Genomic DNA, 19,313 nt, shown 5'->3' with positions numbered 1-19,313 from the left:
ATAGTCATATCTAACAATGGCACAAAAAAAACAAACAGTCATAGATCGAATCTAGGATCATATACATGAGGTAAAAGAATAATTAAAATCATAATATTATTTACTCATATTTAACAATGGTAAAACAAATAACTACAGTTATGTATCATGCTTGTAAATCATAAATATATCGATAACAATGATTATAATCATGAATAAGATTAATACATTGAATTACACAATTTAATAATTTAAATGCCATAAAGGTTAATTTATAACCTATTAGTTAATTTAATCTTTCCCATCAAATAACAAATTACAAGAGTCTATTACAATTTATAAATATATATAAAAAAAACTCATGTCACTGTTCCCAATACTTATAAACATGTTCGGGATCATTTATACTCAAACCGAGGTCATTCGGAACACTTTTGAAGAAACCAGGTTCCCAAAGCTCGAGCACAAACACATAAAAATGAAAACATGGTTTCTAAGTTCCATATGATTACCAACGATATATATGATGAAAATACACAAGACCCAACAATTAAAAACAAGTTTTATGCATTAAATCAAAGAACCTATCAAGTTAAGAACAAATACATATAAACATGAAAACAGTTGCTTGAGTTCATACATAACAATTAATTGTCTAATTAATTCTCTAATTTAAGCCCTAAAATCTAGCATGTGATGGAGAGATTATAGATTCAAAGGGAAAGAGATAGATAAGAACTTGTCTTATAATTTTCGGATTGAAAATCAACTACACAAGCTCTGCGGTCTTCTTCTCTAATTCTGGCAACCTTCAATCTATCTCCGGCTAATACTCCTTGCTCCGGTCACCTTCTTCTTCCTCTTCTAATCAGCCTTCTCTCTCTCTACATTTATGCTACAACCATTTTTCTCCTCTCTCAAATCTCATATAAATACAAACATGGGCCTATAGTCTTCCACCAAACTAGGCCTTCAAATTAATTAAAGCCTTCTCCTTCAAAAACCAACTCATAGTCCATTAACCCAGGCCCAACTACTTTAAAACTAAAATAAATTAAAACAACAAACAAATAAACAATTAATAACTAATTAAACTAATACAATTAAATTAACATGTAACTACAACAATTCACAAGCAAGCAAATAAGTAAACAACAACTAAATTCATTAAATCGAATAATCAATTATACACAATTAAATATCACTTAAACACTTTAACTCAATTAAATAATTAACAATTAAATCATATAACCAAACATGCTTAAAGAATTAATTCAAATAAACAATTAAATTAAATTAAATAAATGCTTTTATGGGTATTATAAATAACTCTTTCTGTGTTTGGAATGTTTGAATGGAATTGGTACCATTGGAAAGTTTGTTTCGACGCAGTCAGTTTGGTCTCAAGAATGACCCAATTTAGAGTTAAAACGAAGGAGATATCATTGTACATTGACCAATTGGGTGCAAAGGTGCACCACTTCATTTCATGTTACGGGATGTGATTCCGGTATGGGGCATTATCAATTTTGCATCATTGCATTCACATGAGTGAGTTGAGTCATGGTGGAGTTCATGGGATTGTGTTGAGTTCATAATTCATGGAGTTACGTGGACTTTATTATCATTGTGGTATCGTGGTAGTTATTATGTGATAATATGCTATATGTGGTTCATGACTCGTTTGTGGATATTACTTGACTATATGTTATATTTGATATATGACTTGGTTATGTGCTTTACTTGAGTTGAGTTAGACAATCTTGCTAAGGAAATTAGAATTAGGGTGTATGATCCCCTTCATTTCACAAAGCTTAGAATCTTAGGTAGCATGACCTTTCATCTTTGGGATACCGAGCATTTCTTGCATGTCCTTGGGGATTTCAAAGGATGTAATTTACTAGTGTAATCCACCAATTATACTGCGCTCGTGCTCACCCCTATCATATTAACATTTTTCAAGAATGAAGACTTGCCATGGAGTTGCAATTGGATGTTTGATGGCCTTATTGAAGCTTTAATGCATCTTATTTAGTAGCATTTTATTTAGGATTTGATCCTTGTAATTTCTTGTATATTTTTCCATGTAAGATTCATGGTGCAATTTGTACAAATGTAGAATGAGGCCATAAGGCCATTTCTATTTAAATTGGGTGTTGCTTCCATTTTATTTTACACACATCATTGGAATATATAATGTTCATGCTTTTGATTATGTTTATGTGGTGTCTGTGATGAATTTTAGACTATGTTTGGGACCATGGTTGGTGCCAAGGAGCTGCCCAAGTTCTTAGGCACCTTAAATACGGTTTTTGGTACATTCTAGCACCCTCCGAGCGCTCCCAGTAAGGGTGCACACGGTTCGGATCGGATCGGTTCGATTCGGTACGGTTCCGACTAGAACCGGAACCGTGTGTGCATGGAACCGAACTGTGAATACCGGTTCGGTTCTGGTTCGGTTCCCCACCTATGAACTTTTTCCTGTTGTTCCCTTGCGTTCCCTTACTTATTTGAAGCCTTTGAGCCCATAGATAAAACAATAAAACAGAGTTACAGAATACAATAGCAAAAATATAAATATAAATAAATATAAAAAATAAAACTATTCCAGAGTTACTTATTTGAGGACTAAAGATGAATGACTGATGAGAAGATGAGAGGATGAGGAGTGAGGACTGATGAGGATTGAAGAGGAGAGGAGGCGAGGGCGATGAGGAAGCTGCCTAACTTTAGAGTTGAAACTTGAGTTGAGGGGAGGCAAGGGTTAGGTTTAGGATTAAAACTTTAGATGAGTTTTTGTTTTTGTGGTTTAGATTGGACCACGTGTTGCTGAATTACTACAGTGATGCATGTGTATGGTATATTGGTATGAATGAGTTTAGCAAGTATGTAATTAATAATATATATAATTAAATATATAAACATATATATATATATATATATATATACGGTTCCGGTTCCTAACAATTCCCACGGGTCTGGAACCAGAACCGTAAGCCCATGGTTCCTATTTTCAGAACCGGGACCGGAACCATAAGAACCGGAACCGAATCCATGATTCGATTCCACGGTTTTTTTTTGCACCCCTATCTCCGAGGGCTTAGTGCGAGCGATCCATTATTTTGGGCAGAAACTTGGGTTTTCTGCGGGCGCTTGCAACCCTAATTCTGAGTGCTCGCAGCCCATGTCTTAGCACTGTTACTCTGACTTCAAACAGTGATATCTCATTTGTTTTAACTCAAAATTGGGTCATTCTCGAGTCCAAACTGACTGCATCGAAACAAGTTTTCCAATGATATCAATCCCATTCAAAAATTTTAAACATAGAAAGAGTTATGCCCATTTTAGTGAAGAATTATAATTTTTTTTCCATATGTTAAAATGCCGATTTATATCGAAACCACCCCATAGGGCCTAGAACCTCATGGAGTGTTAAATATATGATTGTTATGGAATGTTTATATATGATTGTTATGACATAGGTGGACCCATTTTGTGTTTCATTTTGGCCACCTTAGCCATGTAGGCTATTAGGGTTTCCAGCTTCTGCATTTCGAACCCAAATTTTGTCCATCATGGTTAGTGCACCGGATTATGGGATTCGGGTCGTTACAGTTATGGTAGTGTATAGTTATCTAGCTATTTCAAAAAAATTATTTATTTTTTTTATTTTTTATTTTTTATTTTTATGTTTTGATGGTGGTAGTGGTATAAGTATTGTTATATATAAACTATATATATATATATATATATATATATATATATATATGAAGATGCAAGAAATTCCCTCTCCTCTTTTCTCTCTCTAGAATTCTTACACCTCAACCCAAAAAGATCTCCCTCCTTCCCATTCCATATCCTATTTATAGATATTTATCAGATATTTACAAGATATTTTCAAGATATTTACTGATTGCTGGATCTGGGCTTATTCCTCCATAAGCCCTGGTCACCTTTGATGGGCTTCTTCCCGTTCGGCCCATATGGCAGTGTCTTTATATGGGCCGACCCAGCTATTCGAACTGAATGTTGTGTTTGCGAGTCAGATCCGGCCCATGTCGTCCGGGGCCTCCTCAACTGCCCCCATAATTGCCCCTTATTTAATAAGGGGTAATTATTGATGGCGTCTCATCATGATGTTGACGGCTCGAGATAACCACGTGGGGGAGCGGACGGTCAGATCCAGAATCAATGTTCCGGGGCTCGAGGAATTTCTCGCCTTCCCGACGCTTCGGCCCTCGGGCCCCCTCGCCTTTATAATGCTCTAGAATTCCACTTCACTTCCCTTTACCGTCTCCATCATCAGCCAAGTCTCTTTCTTTCTAGAACAGTGCTAAGCTTTTTCTGGTGAAATCCTTCAAGAGTCATTCTTCCAGCGATCTTGCAGTCCTCCGAGGTTAGTTTCGTTCTTTTTACTTTCGGCAGGCTTCCATTTACCCCCTTTTAGATTCTTCTAGCACTTCCACCATGGTTGTAGATCTGGATGTTCTTCGTATGAGACTTAGACTTCCTGACAACATCGAAGTTAGGGTTTGCCCCCAGGATGTTAACATTATGACCGGCGCCGGCCTCCTGCCCGGCGAAGTCTTATTCACGAACCTTCAATTGAATGTTGTTAGGTTCCCTCTGCACCCTTTCTTTAGTTATGTCTTCAATAGATTGGGGATATCCCCTCTGCAGGTCAACCCCAACTTCTTTAGAATCATATCTGTTATGCTCTTGTTGATGCGTGACAGAAATCTGGACCTCGACCTCATAGACCTCCTTCTGTGCTATAAGGTCAGTAAGATCCGTACTAACGAACCCTTCTACCACCTCTACCCGTTCGAGAAGATGTCCATATGTACGGACACAATAAAATCTGAAAAGGGTTGGAGGGATAGCATAGTGGGCATTAGTGGGGCTTGGTCTTCGCCGGCTGCAGAGGATTACCCAATCCCGAGCGCCTTTGGTGTCTGTTCTGTCTCCTCCTATAAGAAATTCAAATCTCATAAACATGACTGCCCCTGCGAAACATGCGTTCCTCGTTTTTGCACTTTCTTATGCCGTTCCTTGGGAATACCTTGTGATGACTTGAGCTATAGTGTTTGCAGGGATAGGAGTAACTACTTGAAGAAATACGTTCTGAACGATATTCCTTCCTGCTCAGATCTCCTCACTTCAGACAACCTCTTAGCGCTCTCATCACTCAGCTACAACATGAGCAGACTTCAGATTCCTTCTTTTGGCAGGAAGAAAAACACTCCCCCAGCCACTCCTGCTGCTGGGGTGACCTCCTCTCCAGCGTCAGCTTCTTCCTCAGCCACCATATCTGACACTGCCCCGAGCACAGTGGCTGTTAACCCTGTTGCCAGCGCCCTTGCTGCCAACCAGAACGCGTCCCCCCCAGCTACCATAGCTCCTGCTGCTGCGGGGGGCGGTCGGGACAAAGAACGAGGCAAAAGGCCTCATCCTGATAGTGAAGTCGATCCTGAGGAGGAGCCTTTCATTAGAAGGACCCGGGTCTCCGGGCCGGGTGCTCTCTTGCACCGAGCGGTCAGAGCTCCTGCTCCCTCTGGGCCTGCTGCAGCTGGTGGCTCTGCTTCTGCTTCAGGCCCCTCTTCTATCCCCACCTTACCGCCATGGGCCCCTCGGTACACCCGAACGGATGGGACGTTCGTGAAACCGAACGAGACCATGCTGAAGGATGGCCAGACCGCTATGGCCTACTACAGGAGCATGTGGACTCCGAAGGACCTTGAGGCGGCAAAGGGCCTTTCCCAGAAGGATGTGTTCAGCCGCTTTCCCCAATCTGCTATGGAGGTGACTTTTATTTTCTAACTCATGCATTCTCTCATATTATCTGGTCTTGCCTTCGCCCGACCTGACTATTGGCTTAACCGTTTTTAATGTGCACCTATGCAGACATTGTTCGGAATGATGGCCATGCAGAAGCAGGTGGAGATGGGGAACGCCAGGGCCCGCAAGTTTTCTGACAGCCTGGAGGTGGCTAATAAAGAAAACGACCTCCTCGCCATGAAGAATACCGAGGTACTGGCTCGGCTTGACAAAACCGAGCAAGAGAGAGATGTCCTGAAGAAGGAGAATGATTCCCTTCAGGATGAGAAGGACGCCCTCCAGCTTGAGAAGAGCGTCTGGCAGACCGAGCGGGAATCGATTAGAGAAGAGAAGGCAGAACTCCAGCGCCTTCTAGCTGATGAACAGTCTGCTCGGATGGCTTTTGAAAAAAGAGCTCTGGACGAGCGTACCGCTCTGATCGACGCGATCAGCAGAGTGGGTGGTGGGATGCTGGCCCTTCACGCTCGGTTCTCAAGGGTCGGTGCTCTTAGGTATGCTCAAGGATTCCGGGAGGGTTTCGCCGACCGGGTTCCGGATGAGGGACAGACCAGCTCCACTCCGGATGAGGTAGACAAGGACCTGGGGATCGAACCTCTGGGGGTCTATGTCGACCCAGAACCCACCGAAGCGGAGCGTATATTTGATGAGTGCCAGGACATTGCTTCCTCCAGGATCATCACAGCTCCTCCTACCGCTCTGCCACTGACCGCTCCTCAATCGTCAACCGTGGTTCCTTCCATAGCCACTGCTGACGCTGAACCCCAGCCGAACGATTCAGTCATTCACCTTGATTCCCCACCTCATGAAGGTGAGACGGCTGTTGGGGCCGAGGAGGCGAGTCGGCACGACCAGGATGCTGTTGGTACTGAAGCGTCTGGCTAGGGCTCCTTTGAATTCTTCCATTCCATATCTTTTTGTAATGATGGACATCTCTCTTTTGTAAACTCAATGCTCAATATTAATGAAACGACATAACTCTTTTTTCCCTGTGTGTTGTGCTCTATTCAACTTATCTTCAATACATACATATCTCTTCTCTCTTTTTCTTTTATATTAGCTTTGCCGTGTGTTTGTTTATGGCAAGTGCCTGGCGCTCGGCTAGGATGCCACTTGCCACTTGGCTTTAAGTTTTTAGCAAGTGTCTGGCGTTCGGCTTATAGTGCCAGCTGCCACTTATCTTGCTTAAGTGCCTGGCGCTCGGCTAGAATGCCACTTGCCACTTGGCTTTAAGTTTTTAGCAAGTGTCTGGCGTTCGGCTTATAGTGCCAGCTGCCACTTATCTTGCTTAAGTGCCTGGCGCTCGGCTAGAATGCCACTTGCCACTTGGCTTTAAGTTTTCAGCAAGTGTCTGGCGTTCGGCTTATAGTGCCAGCTGCCACTTATCTTGCTCAAGTGCCTGGCGCTCGGCTAGAATGTCACTTGCCACTTGGCTTTAAGTTTTTATAGTAGACCGTTGGAAAAGAAAATTCTTTTTTTGTAAATTTCAGTAACTTGCTCATTCATATGTATTTGATTGACAACAAACAACATCCAATTGAAGCCGGAACTTAGCTTTTATTGGTAGTACCTCTTCAGAGACGTGGCGTTCCAAGGCTTGCTGACCAGCCTTCCCGCCATGGTTTCCAACGTATATGCCCCCTTGCCAATGACTTCTGCAATTCTGTATGGGCCTTCCCAGGGTGGCATCATTTTTTTGACCATCCCCACCTTTCTTTTCAGAACCAGATCGCCAGGGGCAAAATCCCTGTGTTTTACTCTCTTGTTGTGATTATTCGCCAGCACTTGCTGATACGATGCTAGCCTTATAGCCGCTGCGTCCCTCCTTTCGTCTATCATATCGAGGTTCAATCTTAACATCTTGTCGTTCTGATCTCGACTCCATACTAAGCTTCTGATAGTGGGGACTAAATGCTCAACCGGTATAACTGCCTCGGTGCCATACGCCATTGCGAACGGGCTCTCCCCAGTCGGCCGCCTTGGGGTGGTTCTGTAAGCCCATAGAACGTTCGGGAGTTCATCCAACCACTTCCCCTTATGATCTTCCAGCTTCTTCTTAATGCAGGCGAAAATGGTTCTGTTTGTGATTTCTGCTTGTCCGTTGGCCTGAGGATGACTTACTGCAGCCAACTTCTGGTTGATTCCATACTCCTCCAGCAGCTTTCTTACTTGCCTGCTGTCGAGGTTTGTGCCATTGTCCATGACTATTGATCTGGGAACACCGAAACGGCAGATAATATTGTTCCAAATAAATCGTCTCACATGAGTCTGAGTCACGCTAGGATACGGTTCTGCCTCCACCCATTTAGTGAAGTAATCCGTGGCCAGTAACACATACTTGTTCTGAGCTCTTGCAGTTGGCAGAGGACCGACCACATCCATCCCCCATTGCGCGAAAGGCCATGGCGAGGCCATTACGTGCAAGTCCTCAGGTGGTTGGTGGATCAATGGTCCATATCGTTGGCATTTATCGCACCTTCGAGAGAACTCTTCCGCATCTCTTGACATGTTTGGCCAGAAATACCCTTGTGTCATTGCTTTATGCGCTAACGATCGCCCCCCAGAATGATTGCCACACACACCCTCATGGATAGCTCGCAATACCTGCTGCGACTCCGCGGGGGTGACGCATTTCAAGTATGGGCCAGAGTAGGACCTTCTGTACAGCTGGTTCCGCACGATGGCGTACTTGGCAGCATTCTTTTTGAGTCTCCTAGCTTCATCCCTTTGCATAGGCAAAACGCCATCTCGAATATAGGTAATGATGGGGTCAATCCAACTCGGTTCATACGGTATGATGTTGACTTGCCAAGGGTCAGAGTCCAACGGTTCTTCGAAAATAGAGGGCTGGGTCACTATTCCTACTGGAATCACCCTCGCCAATGTTTCACCGCAACTCGAAGCACTGCATGCTAAACGGTCTGCATCTGCATTCTGTTCCCTCGGGAGCTGTATGAATTCGATATTTGCAAAGTCCTTGGCTCTATGCAGAACGGCAGAACGATATGCCCCCATCGTGTCATCCTTGGTCGCGTACTCACCATTTACCTGTCGAACAATCAGCTGCGAGTCACTATACACTGTCAAACTTTTGATCTGTAGCTCTCTGGCCAACTTTAATCCATTTAGCAACGCCTCGTATTCCGCTTCATTATTGGTGGCTCGGAATTCAAGTCTGAGTGCTTGACTCAAGGAAGTACCCTCTGGTGTTTGCAGTTTGATCCCAATCCCAGCCCCCATCTGGTTAGAGGAGCCATCCACAAAAAGTTTCCAAGAGCCGCATCTAAGGTCCTCTTCCGTATCTTCGGTGTCACATTCTAGTAGGAAATCGGCTACCGCTTGCCCCTTAACAGCTGTTCTCGGCTCATACGTTATGTCAAATGAACTCAACTCTATGGCCCACTTTGTCATTCTGCCCGAGAGCTCTGGCTTGTGCATAAGCGTTCTGATTGGGAAAGTTGTTAGAACAGCTATGGGGTGGGATTCGAAATAATGCCTCAACTTTCTTTTTGCATTTACAAGGGCAAGTACCACCCGTTCGGCCTTTGAGTATCTTCTTTCTGCCTCCGTCAGTGTTTTGCTTACATAAAATACCGGGTATTGCACCCCTTCCTTGCAACGAATCAGAACGGCACTCGTCGCGACACCAGATACTCCAAGATATAGAAATAACTTTTCTTCCGGTTCTGGGGCTGACAGGACTGGTGGATTCTGCATATATTCCTTCAAATGAGTCAATGCTTGTCGTTGCTCATCCCCCCAGACCTGCCTTCCATGGTTCCGAATCGTGTCAAAGAATGGTTTGCAGTGATCTGACAATTTTGAAATAAATCGACTTAATGCAGCTACTCGTCCTGTGAGGGCTTGCACCTCTCTGATCGTCTTTGGCTCGGCATTCTTAATCAAAGCCTCTGCTTGAGCGGGGCTAACTTCGATGCCCCTGCGGTTGACCACGTGTCCCAGAAACTGTCCGGAACTCACACCGAACGAGCACTTGGTCGGATTGAGCCTCATCCCATATCGCTTTAGTACATCAAATACATCTTGCAGATGCTTCAGATGATCATCCTTTTTCCTACTCTTTACCACCATATCATCAATATAGGCTTCCACAATCTTACCCATTTGATTCTTAAAAACTTTGCTAACAAGTCTTTGATAAGTTGCTCCCGCATTCTTTAGCCCGAAAGGCATAACTTTGTAGCAGTATGTTCCTCGCTCGGTGACAAAAGAAGTTTTTTCTTCATCTGCGGGGTCCATAGGAATCTGATTATAACCTGAATATGCGTCCAGAAAGGTTAAACGCTCATACCCAGTGGTGGCATCCACCATTTGATCAATCTTAGGCAACGGGAAGCTGTCCTTCGGACAGGCTTTGTTCAAATTTGTGAAATCAATGCATACTCGCCATTTCCCATTCTTCTTCTGCACAACAACGACGTTGGACAACCACTCAGGGTAGTGCACCTCTCTGATAAATCCCGCATCAAGCAGCCTATCGACTTCTTCCGCTATGATCTGATTACGTTCTGGAGCAAATCTTCGCTGCTTCTGTTTCACTGGTTTGAAATTGGGATTGACATTCAGGGAATGACAGGATATGGAGGGACTAATTCCAGGCATGTCTAGGTGACTCCATGCAAACACGTCGGCATTGCGGGACAAGAAATCCACTAGCTCTTGCTGCTCTTCTCTGGTCAGTCTTATACCTACTCTGGTAGTTCGTTCTGGCCTGGACTGATCGATCTGCACATCCAGAAGGGGCTCCTCGGTCAATTCGACTGACTCCTCCACCCTATTCTGCTCGAGCGGAGGCTCCTGTAATTGATATCTGGGGCTTGCCGAACGGACGGGCGCCTTTCCTTTCCCAGCATGCTTTAGTGTGACGGAATAACACTCCTTGGCTGCGACCTGATCCCCCCGAATGTCTATCACTTTATCTCCATCGGGCCCGAGGCACCTCATGACCTGATGCAGAGTTGAGGGTACACCTCGGACTCTGTGAATCCATCCTCTTCCCATCAGGAGATTATACGAGGGGTGAATTTCCACAACCACAAAAGTTTCCATAAGAGCTCGTTCTGCAGCTTGAACTTCCACTTCCACCATCCCAACGGGTTCCACCCTCTTCCCATCGAACCCTAACAAGGGATTTCCGGTGGGCTTGAGTCTCTCTGGTTTAATGTCGAGCCTGTCAAATGTGTCCCTCGGCATAACATTCGCACTGCTCCCAGGATCGATCAGAACTCTGCGCACCAAGCAATCTGCCACTGTCAAACTGACTACCAACGGGTCGTCATGAGGCAGTTGAACACGCTGCAGGTCTGTCCAGTCGAACTTTATCTGCATCGACGGGCTCTGCTGGTGTAGAGTAGTCACATTGCCGACCCTTTTCTTCATCTGCGCCTGCCGCAGGCGCACCCGGAGCAGCTCATCTGACTCTTCACTAGGCTCGGGTCGACCATGGATAGCATTGATTATACGAACTGGTTGTGAATTGTGGGAGCTTTGTTTATGACTCCTTTTTACTTGTTCCACCGGTCGATTCTGCTCCATCGCCGAACCTTGAACATAACTCGCGAACTCCCCTCTAGCTATCAACATCTCCACTTGCCTCCTCAGGTTCCTGCATTCGTTAGTCTGATGACCGAAATCAGAATGAAAAGCACAATGTTTAGTTTGATCCCTCTGTTCGAGGGGTTGCCTAATTGGCAGTGGTGGATGAAACTTGTCTTTGTTCTCCTGATACAGCCTCGCCAGAGTGACCTTCAGCGGAGTAATCAACTCTTCCTCCCTGGACATTTTTTCTGCCTTCCAAGAGGTCTGACGCTGTGGCTGAGCCTGCTTCTGCCTGATCTTTGCCTTGGACTTTTCCTCGGTCGACACAAGCGACGTTGTCCGAGCATTAGCTGCCTCCTCTTCTTCTAGGCGCACAAAGCCATCGGCTCTCTCATTGAGTTCATCCATAGTAGTCGGCGTGTTCACTACCAGACTGGTGTGAAACGGAGTTCCGCGTGTCATGGCTAACTTGAAGGCTTGAACTGCCGTAGAAGGGTGGCATTCGATCACCATACTCTTAGTGAGATTAAACCTGGTAAGAAAGGCCTGGAGACGTTCATCCTTGTGCTGCCTCATCGTGAATAGGCTCGAGATGTCCTTCGGCGGGCGTTTGTTCCCATAGTACTGGCTTATGAACCGATCGCACAGGTCTCTGAAACTACCAATGGAGCTCCTAGGCAAGTTTTTGAACCAGCTGAGCGCCGGTCCGGCAAGGCTTGTAGGGAAACATTTGCACATTAAAGAGTCGTTTTCCGTATTCAGGGCCATTTTCAACTGGATATGATACACATGATCGATCGGATCGGTCGTTCCGTCGAACAGAATAAAGACTGGCATAGCAAACTTCCTTGGATGCGGGGCATTCAAGATCTCGTCGGTGAATGGTGAATCCACCGTCCGAGCTGCGGATCGGAGAGCTTCATTCTCTCTCTGGAGTCCAGCGGTAGCTCTGTGAGTTACGGTTCTGCCCTCCGAACCGTGATGAGTGATAGTAACCATGGAGGGCCGGTAAGACGGATCGAATGACCGCTCCTCTATGAACTCTCTTTGCCAAGGCGACGCTATTCGACGGCGATCAGCCTCCATCACTTCCTCTCGGTCGAACCTTTCCCGCTGCGGATCAACGTGAGTCGATCCTTCGTGATCTTCAACTCGACGAACATTTGGCGGCAAATTGTCCATCATCCTTTCATCACGGTGGTGAGCTGACTGATTGTTCTCGTCCTGTTCGCCTTGATGCGCGATATTAGATTGAACACCTCCTTCTCCGACTAGAAGTGGATGCGAAACCGCAGGTATTTGCCGATGTTGCAGTCCAGCTTTCAATTCTGCATTCTCTTTTTTGAGAGCTTCAATCAAGTTCATCAACTCCTCAAGCTTTGTTTGCTGGACAGCCTCCATCGGATTGGAGCTTTCACCTATCATTATTCCCGAACGGAGTAAAGGCATTAATCTCAAGTTCGCGAGTAGATCCGAGCTTCGTGAGTAGGAATTTTTAGATCTGGCTTCTAATTCTCCGAATTATGCTCACTATTTACAAGATCTGAATTGTTTGAACTCTAAATCCGTCAGATCCTGCCACAATCGAACAACTCGTTGTTGCGTAGATCTGAAGTCACTCCTGCCAAAGCTTCAAGAATTGTAATTCCTCCAGAGTAGGTCACAATCGCTCAGATCTGGATTCAAATCCCAAAGATCGAGTCTCGATCAACCGAATTGGTTTGAATCCATTCGATATTCCTCATTGATCAACCAAACTTTTATGCGTTTCCCACAGACGGCGCCAATTGAAGATGCAAGAAATTCCCTCTCCTCTTTTCTCTCTCTAGAATTCTTACACCTCAACCCAAAAAGATCTCCCTCCTTCCCATTCCATATCCTATTTATAGATATTTATCAGATATTTACAAGATATTTTCAAGATATTTACTGATTGCTGGATCTGGGCTTATTCCTCCATAAGCCCTGGTCACCTTTGATGGGCTTCTTCCCGTTCGGCCCATATGGCAGTGTCTTTATATGGGCCGACCCAGCTATTCGAACTGAATGTTGTGTTTGCGAGTCAGATCCGGCCCATGTCGTCCGGGGCCTCCTCAATATATAAAGAGATGAAGAGGTTAGTATGGTTCATTATAATTAGTTAGGAGGTTAAATTTGTAACTTCATAATTTAAATAAAATTGTTGACAAGTTAAAAGGTTAAATGGTAATTTCATATGGTCTTAGAGGTCTAGAAAAGTGTCAATGCAAATTTTTGAAACCTCACAGGAATCAATGTAAAAAAAGCCATTGATAGTCATCTGAGTGGCACTGACCAAAACCTCAATGTGAGTGCGATTTACCCTTATAATTATAGGATAGTGATATTCACACTTAAGAAAATTACTCTAACTTATCAAAAAAAAAAAAAAAATTACATTGGCGTTCCAAACTTTATTATACTAAAACAAATTGACAATATTGTCCTTGTAGATATGAATGACATGGGGCAAGTTGGTTACATTATTATACAAAATTGTAAAGTGGAGGGCGAGAAGATAAGAGTGGAGTGCTAATAGCAGCTTCGTAATTATAATGAGAAGGGCAAGTTTATTATATTATCATTCAAAATTGTAAAGTGAAGGGCGAGAGGATAAGAGTGGAGCGCTAATAGCAGCTCCCTAATTATAATGAATTAAGTGAGGGCATAATCTTTTTCATTTCCATCAGTAATAAATAGTATTTTTTTCCATTGAAGTAAGTGAGGGCATAATAAAAATAAAATTAATCAATAAGAATAAGAAACACTTGTCATATTGCTTTGAGAATCTCAATCAATCGCTGCATAGAATAGAACTCATGCTTTGTGTTGCTGATGACAAGAATTCCATAGGTCAATAATAACTTGGCCTAATTTTGGTAAATAAACTCTTACTAAGGAATAAGGTAAGTAGAACTGCCAAAACAGCATAGCGGTGGGCTAATCTATTGCTTACCTTGGAAAATTAAGTAATTCTTGGTCAGAAAGCAGAGACATATTCCAGCCAGCTCATCAAGCCACGACTGTCCTAAGCCATACATTTGCTCAATTCGCATTCCACCAACTTGCAACCAGCATAACACGAAGTTACAATCGAGGAGACTATCCTTCTTTGTACATCTTTGAAATCCAATGCAAGCTTTACATCCCAACCGCTACTTTTCCTGCCAATATAAGAAAAACCCTTCCTCAGAACAGGAACTTTAACATCCCTTCCAACTATAAATAATGTACTACAGGCTTTATAGGGAGTTATTTACCTTTCGCCAAGTTTTGTGTCGTTGAGTATTTCCAACATGCCCTCGAAGGTAACGCGAAGATCTTCAAGAACTTCCAGTTCTATCTCCAAGTTCTCTTGCGTCTAAAAAAAAAAATATATATATATATATATATATATGAAAAATCCTAAATGGTTGAAAAGACAAAAACACAAAAGGCTTCCGCCATCAAGCTCAAGCCCCCCACTCAAATTGGAGGACAAAATGCAATACAAAGTGATGCTTGTTGGATGGCAAAGCAAGTTTCTTGGAATTTTGTGCCAGAATTCACGTCAATTGCAAACAAAAATAAGCATAAAAGCACTCGTCCACTAAGAATAATATTAAATGAGTGTCGCAAGAAGTGAGAATTAATTACTGGGGCATTGGTTTGTAACTCAGGATCCCGAGCTCTGCGGAGATGATCTAATAAAGGAGGCGGCAACCCATAATGGAAGATCTTGTGGTTCTTTGAGAACCAAGTACCTCGCACCATGTGGTTTGTCCAATAAGACACGGGGCATACATCCTCAGCACAATCAGCATCAATATCTGCAGTTAAACAAGGAATGAGATATGATGTAAAGAATCTTGATGAAAACAAGGGAGAACTTAGAATAGTATAGTTGCACAATTGACACAATGTACATACACCGATACACAGTCATGCATATACAGGAACATACATGTACATTTGCCAAAAAAATTGTACAGAAGTGTAAATATCAAGATTTTATTTTATTTTTTTATTTTTCTTCTTTTGAAAAGTAAACATCAAGAAAATTACCAAGTGGAATGACATCATTCGGGTTGTCCCCTTGTGGTAAGAAACCATAGAAGGTAACGAGATGAGAACTAGAGAAGTTCCCGTAGCTAAGGTAGCATTGTTCTCCAGCATAACACGGTCTTGACAAAGGGAATTTTAAGGAATTTGCAGCAGAATCTACTTTGCCATAGTGCACTATGTGCGGGCATATCTGTAAAAGGGAACAAAACGAGAACATGAGCAAGCAAAACAATATAAAAAAAGATTATGACAACTGAGAAATATGCACATTTGATCAACCACACAGTTGGCTCCAACCTACAAGATAAGACAGACTGTCCTGATCATAATAATTGTAATCATCAAAACTATATATATATATATTTTTTTTTTTCCCCTTTTCTTTCTTGAGATCCTGCAATGACAAGGGCCATATTTCTCTCATAGTGGAAACTGACAACTTCTAAGCAACAGAAAATGTGACAAAACAATCCAGAAAAATGTTATTATAATTAAGTAATGTAGTTTATTACAGCAAAGGGATTAATAAAAAAAGATTACTATCAAATGGGAGCACAACTCAAACTCCATAGTGTAATAGCACACGATTTACCATCTTCTCGACACTCTTGCACATAGAACACCATCAAGGAATTACAATATCCCGCTTTTACAGGTTCTAGACTATCAAAAAGAATTTCTCAAAATAAAACAGGCAACAAAGGCAACCTTTGAGAGCATTTTCATCTTCCAAGTGCCTTTGCTCTTGGAGGGTTTCCAGCATAACAAATTCTCATCCAACCCTTGACAATGACCCTGTATAAAATACTTTTATTGAGTCCACTACCTTAAACTTCTAATTCTGAGCTACCTCCTGAACAATGCTCCCAAACTAGTTTAAAGATCCTCAAATTCGTAATATCAAACCTTTCTTAACCAAGAGACAAACCATCCTTTAATGGAAAAGATGATATCTAAACTCTTTAACCCTTCCACCCCCGGAAAATCCCTCTAAAGTTCTTCCAATCTAACCACCGCTGAAGCTACTATTATTATATCTGAACTCTTTTATTGACTCGGGCAATGCACGTATTTCGAATTTACTATGGAAGAAGGATATTTTAGTAATTTAGGTTTTTTTAGGATTTTATTGTTATGCCCATATATTAGTGGGTTTGATACATTGCAAAGGTACTTTTTCATGAATATTGATTAATTACAGAGATTATTATCATTGATTTTCTTCTCCCTCAACTTCTTCTCTTTCTTTGCCTCTTCTTCTTCCTCTCTCTCATTCTCTCAACTGTCCTGCGTCAATTTTGGTATCAGAACGAAATATTCAAGTTATTCAGCAATCACATAGCAAACACCACTGCCTATTGTTCATGCACAAACAGAATACTCCAGTACCCAATGTTCATCATCCACCCAAAACCACCACCTTTACTAGCCGCAACCTAAAACCGTAAACCTTGGTCGTTACTGATAAGCAATGAATATTGCATATTTAAGCCCTTAATCGTGCATATGTTAAAGCCTTAGTGATATTTTTATCCGGTTCTTATGTTTATTTTTGTTTATTTGCATTTCATAGGTTTTTACCCAAAGAGACGGTTAATTCCATGTATTTAGAGCTTATTGTGATGTTCCCGATACTTAGAGACATGTTTGGGGACTTCCGGGTCAATCCGGGACTCAACCAAAAAGATTTGGTGAAGTTTCAGGCTTTAGGGCTCGAGCACTAATGAAAATTCTGGGCCTGCTTCAGGGCATAACTTTTTACTCAAAACTCCAAATTGGGCAAACTCAACAGCTATAAAAAGAAGACTCGAAGCCCAACGTTTTTGTGTCTAATAGCAATTTCAAGATTCGCACTCCAAATATGTCAAAATAACGTTACAACGTCGGAAAAATTTGCTGAAAAAAACTAATTGTTGAAAACAGTGCTCGAGCGCCATTCTAAAAAATTGGCTTAGTGTTTGGAAGAAGACGCTATGGAAAATTTCGGCGAAAATTTGGCTAAGTATGGGATTTAGGGCTCGAGCGCTATTTTGCCTGGGAGTTAAAAACAGGTGCAAGAAAGTTGTAAAATCAACCTTTGTGGTCTCAAACGGGCCAAGATGTCTCCAGAAGCTGTAAAGCCCATCCAAGAAGGGTTAGGACTTGTTCTCCACCATAAAAGAAGATGAGAAGACATTAATAGCTCTCTCTCTCTTCTCTCTCTTGGTTCTCCTACCTTGTGATGGCTTTTACGGTTTTGAAGATTGAAAATTCCAATTGGCGGTCCATGGAGATGGCTTCTACACCAACAATGATGATATCCTCCCTCTCCGTGAGTAGCTAAACTCCATCTTAGGGCATTGATATAACCCTAGTCCGAGTATCATGGTTTGATTGCTTTTAACTTTGGGGATTTTTATATGTATATTGATTGCATGGTTGTGAGCAACTGACTTAGTATTCCTAAGCAATTGGGTTTTTAATGAAATTAATTGGTTTTTGATGAAATTAATCTCGTCTTAGAATTAATTTTGCTTTAATCAAACTCAAACTATTTTTATTGTGAGAGATTGACGGCTAAGGGCTTTTCTTAACAGTTTAAGTAGTGATCATGCAATGGTGCTTAATTGAATATGTATGAATGAATGTTTTGATAATTCATGCCAAGGGAAGACGAGTTGTAATGCACCCTAGATTAGAGTAGTTAGGTAGACAATTCGTGCCAACTGAAGATGAGTTATGGCTTAGTATTTATTCATATATGCCTTCTTAATTGAATTAAAGTGTGCTAATAGCCACTTGATTCCTGAATATACATAAGTTTTAATTTCCCCATAGTTGAAGCAATTGACCATGTTACGAGGCTAGCGGTGAAGTCAATACCTAAGTTCTTCTCACTTTGATCTTATCCCATGATAATTTAGTTTATTTTCAGTTTTATTGCAATTTAGTCATAGTTAAACAACAAAATCATATTTCTCTTGAATTAAATTAGGATTAATTTTATACTTGACAATCCACCACAGTCCTTGAGGTTGAACACCCTCAACATAGCCCTATCCTATAATGATTCGTTCTATTGCAAGTGGTCTTTTATTATTGACACACATCAGTTACCCCAAACAAGCCTTATTCACCGCCGGTAACAAACTAACCCACAACCTTCATCGTCATTGGCCCACTGTCGTGCAACTCATCGCACATAATAAACCCAATGAACAACCTAACCACTGTACCAAAGCCAATCGAAACCCTAACTTAATCACTGCCATCACAACCATCCATAACCCAAACACACCCTAATCGAGAAAACACACACCCAAGCACCCAAAACACTCAACCCCAAACAAACCCATCATCTCTTGCACACATCAAACCAACAAACATTCGTAACCCACAACCCATCTCACCCTTAACGACAAGGACATCATCAAAAATTGAAACCACCGTCATTTGTCATCTCCTGAGTCGATCTCGCCAAAATCTGCCACAACCATTGTCGGAATCTTCTCAAGATGTAGTTGTCGCCGTAACTTCAGGTCATCACCGTCGTTGAAACTGCCAGCATATCAACGTCTTCAGAAATCATTGGTATCTTATTTTGCCACCGTCGTCGCACTCTCCGACATTGTCTTCTTTACTGACCAGTCGCCGATGCAACCTTCCTCTCTCTGCCTTTTCTGCTGAAGTTGTTTGGTTACAAACGCAAGAGTAACCTAGTTCTGGAACCAATCCAGAACTGAATCAGTTTCAGCAATATTATTGGAACCATTTTTCATAGCCTTCAAGACTTGGGAGCTACAAAGGACTTCAAAAAAGGTACACATGCTTCAATTAAAAATTGTGATCAGTACTTTTATCTATTTGCTTAGTCTAGAAATGCGCAACAAGATCCATTG

At 42.3% G+C, this 19,313-nt stretch overlaps 2 protein-coding genes across 5 annotated transcripts in view; one reads left to right on the top strand and one right to left on the bottom strand.

Moving 5' to 3' along the window:
- LOC132278496 (uncharacterized) overlaps window positions 1–19,313 on the bottom strand; it is a 40,094-nt gene that overhangs the window by 5,029 nt on the left and 15,752 nt on the right. The window contains exons 9-13 of one of the 4 annotated variants that reach the window (XR_009471051.1): window positions 15,436–15,625; window positions 15,028–15,200; window positions 14,652–14,752; window positions 14,348–14,555; window positions 569–1,023 (exon numbers count right to left, since the gene is read on the bottom strand). Coding sequence is in view for 1 of the 4 variants with exons in the window: in XM_059780290.1 (XP_059636273.1) it covers window positions 14,420–14,555; window positions 14,652–14,752; window positions 15,028–15,200; window positions 15,436–15,625 (600 nt within the window). In the remaining 3 variants the exon portion in view is untranslated. Of the gene's footprint in view, window positions 1–568; window positions 1,024–14,135; window positions 14,556–14,651; window positions 14,753–15,027; window positions 15,201–15,435; window positions 15,626–19,313 lie in introns of those variants that run through there. The other 3 variants (XR_009471052.1, XR_009471050.1, XM_059780290.1) reach the window with 3 other exon arrangements.
- LOC132278468 (uncharacterized) lies at window positions 5,473–6,760 on the top strand. The gene is made up of 3 exons (XM_059780250.1): window positions 5,473–5,781; window positions 5,884–6,150; window positions 6,626–6,760. Exons 1-3 carry the CDS (start codon window positions 5,656–5,658, stop codon window positions 6,758–6,760), a joined length of 528 nt encoding a protein of 175 aa, XP_059636233.1. The 5' UTR covers window positions 5,473–5,655.

Source organism: Cornus florida, unplaced genomic scaffold (genome assembly GCF_030987335.1).
Source record: "Cornus florida cultivar Cherokee Brave unplaced genomic scaffold, ASM3098733v1 CherokeeBrave_3.0.0_Hap2_Chr10, whole genome shotgun sequence".
Lineage (NCBI taxonomy): Eukaryota > Viridiplantae > Streptophyta > Magnoliopsida > Cornales > Cornaceae > Cornus > Cornus florida.
Note: the sequence above shows the minus strand (reverse complement) of the source record. Positions and strands in the feature narration are given on the sequence as shown.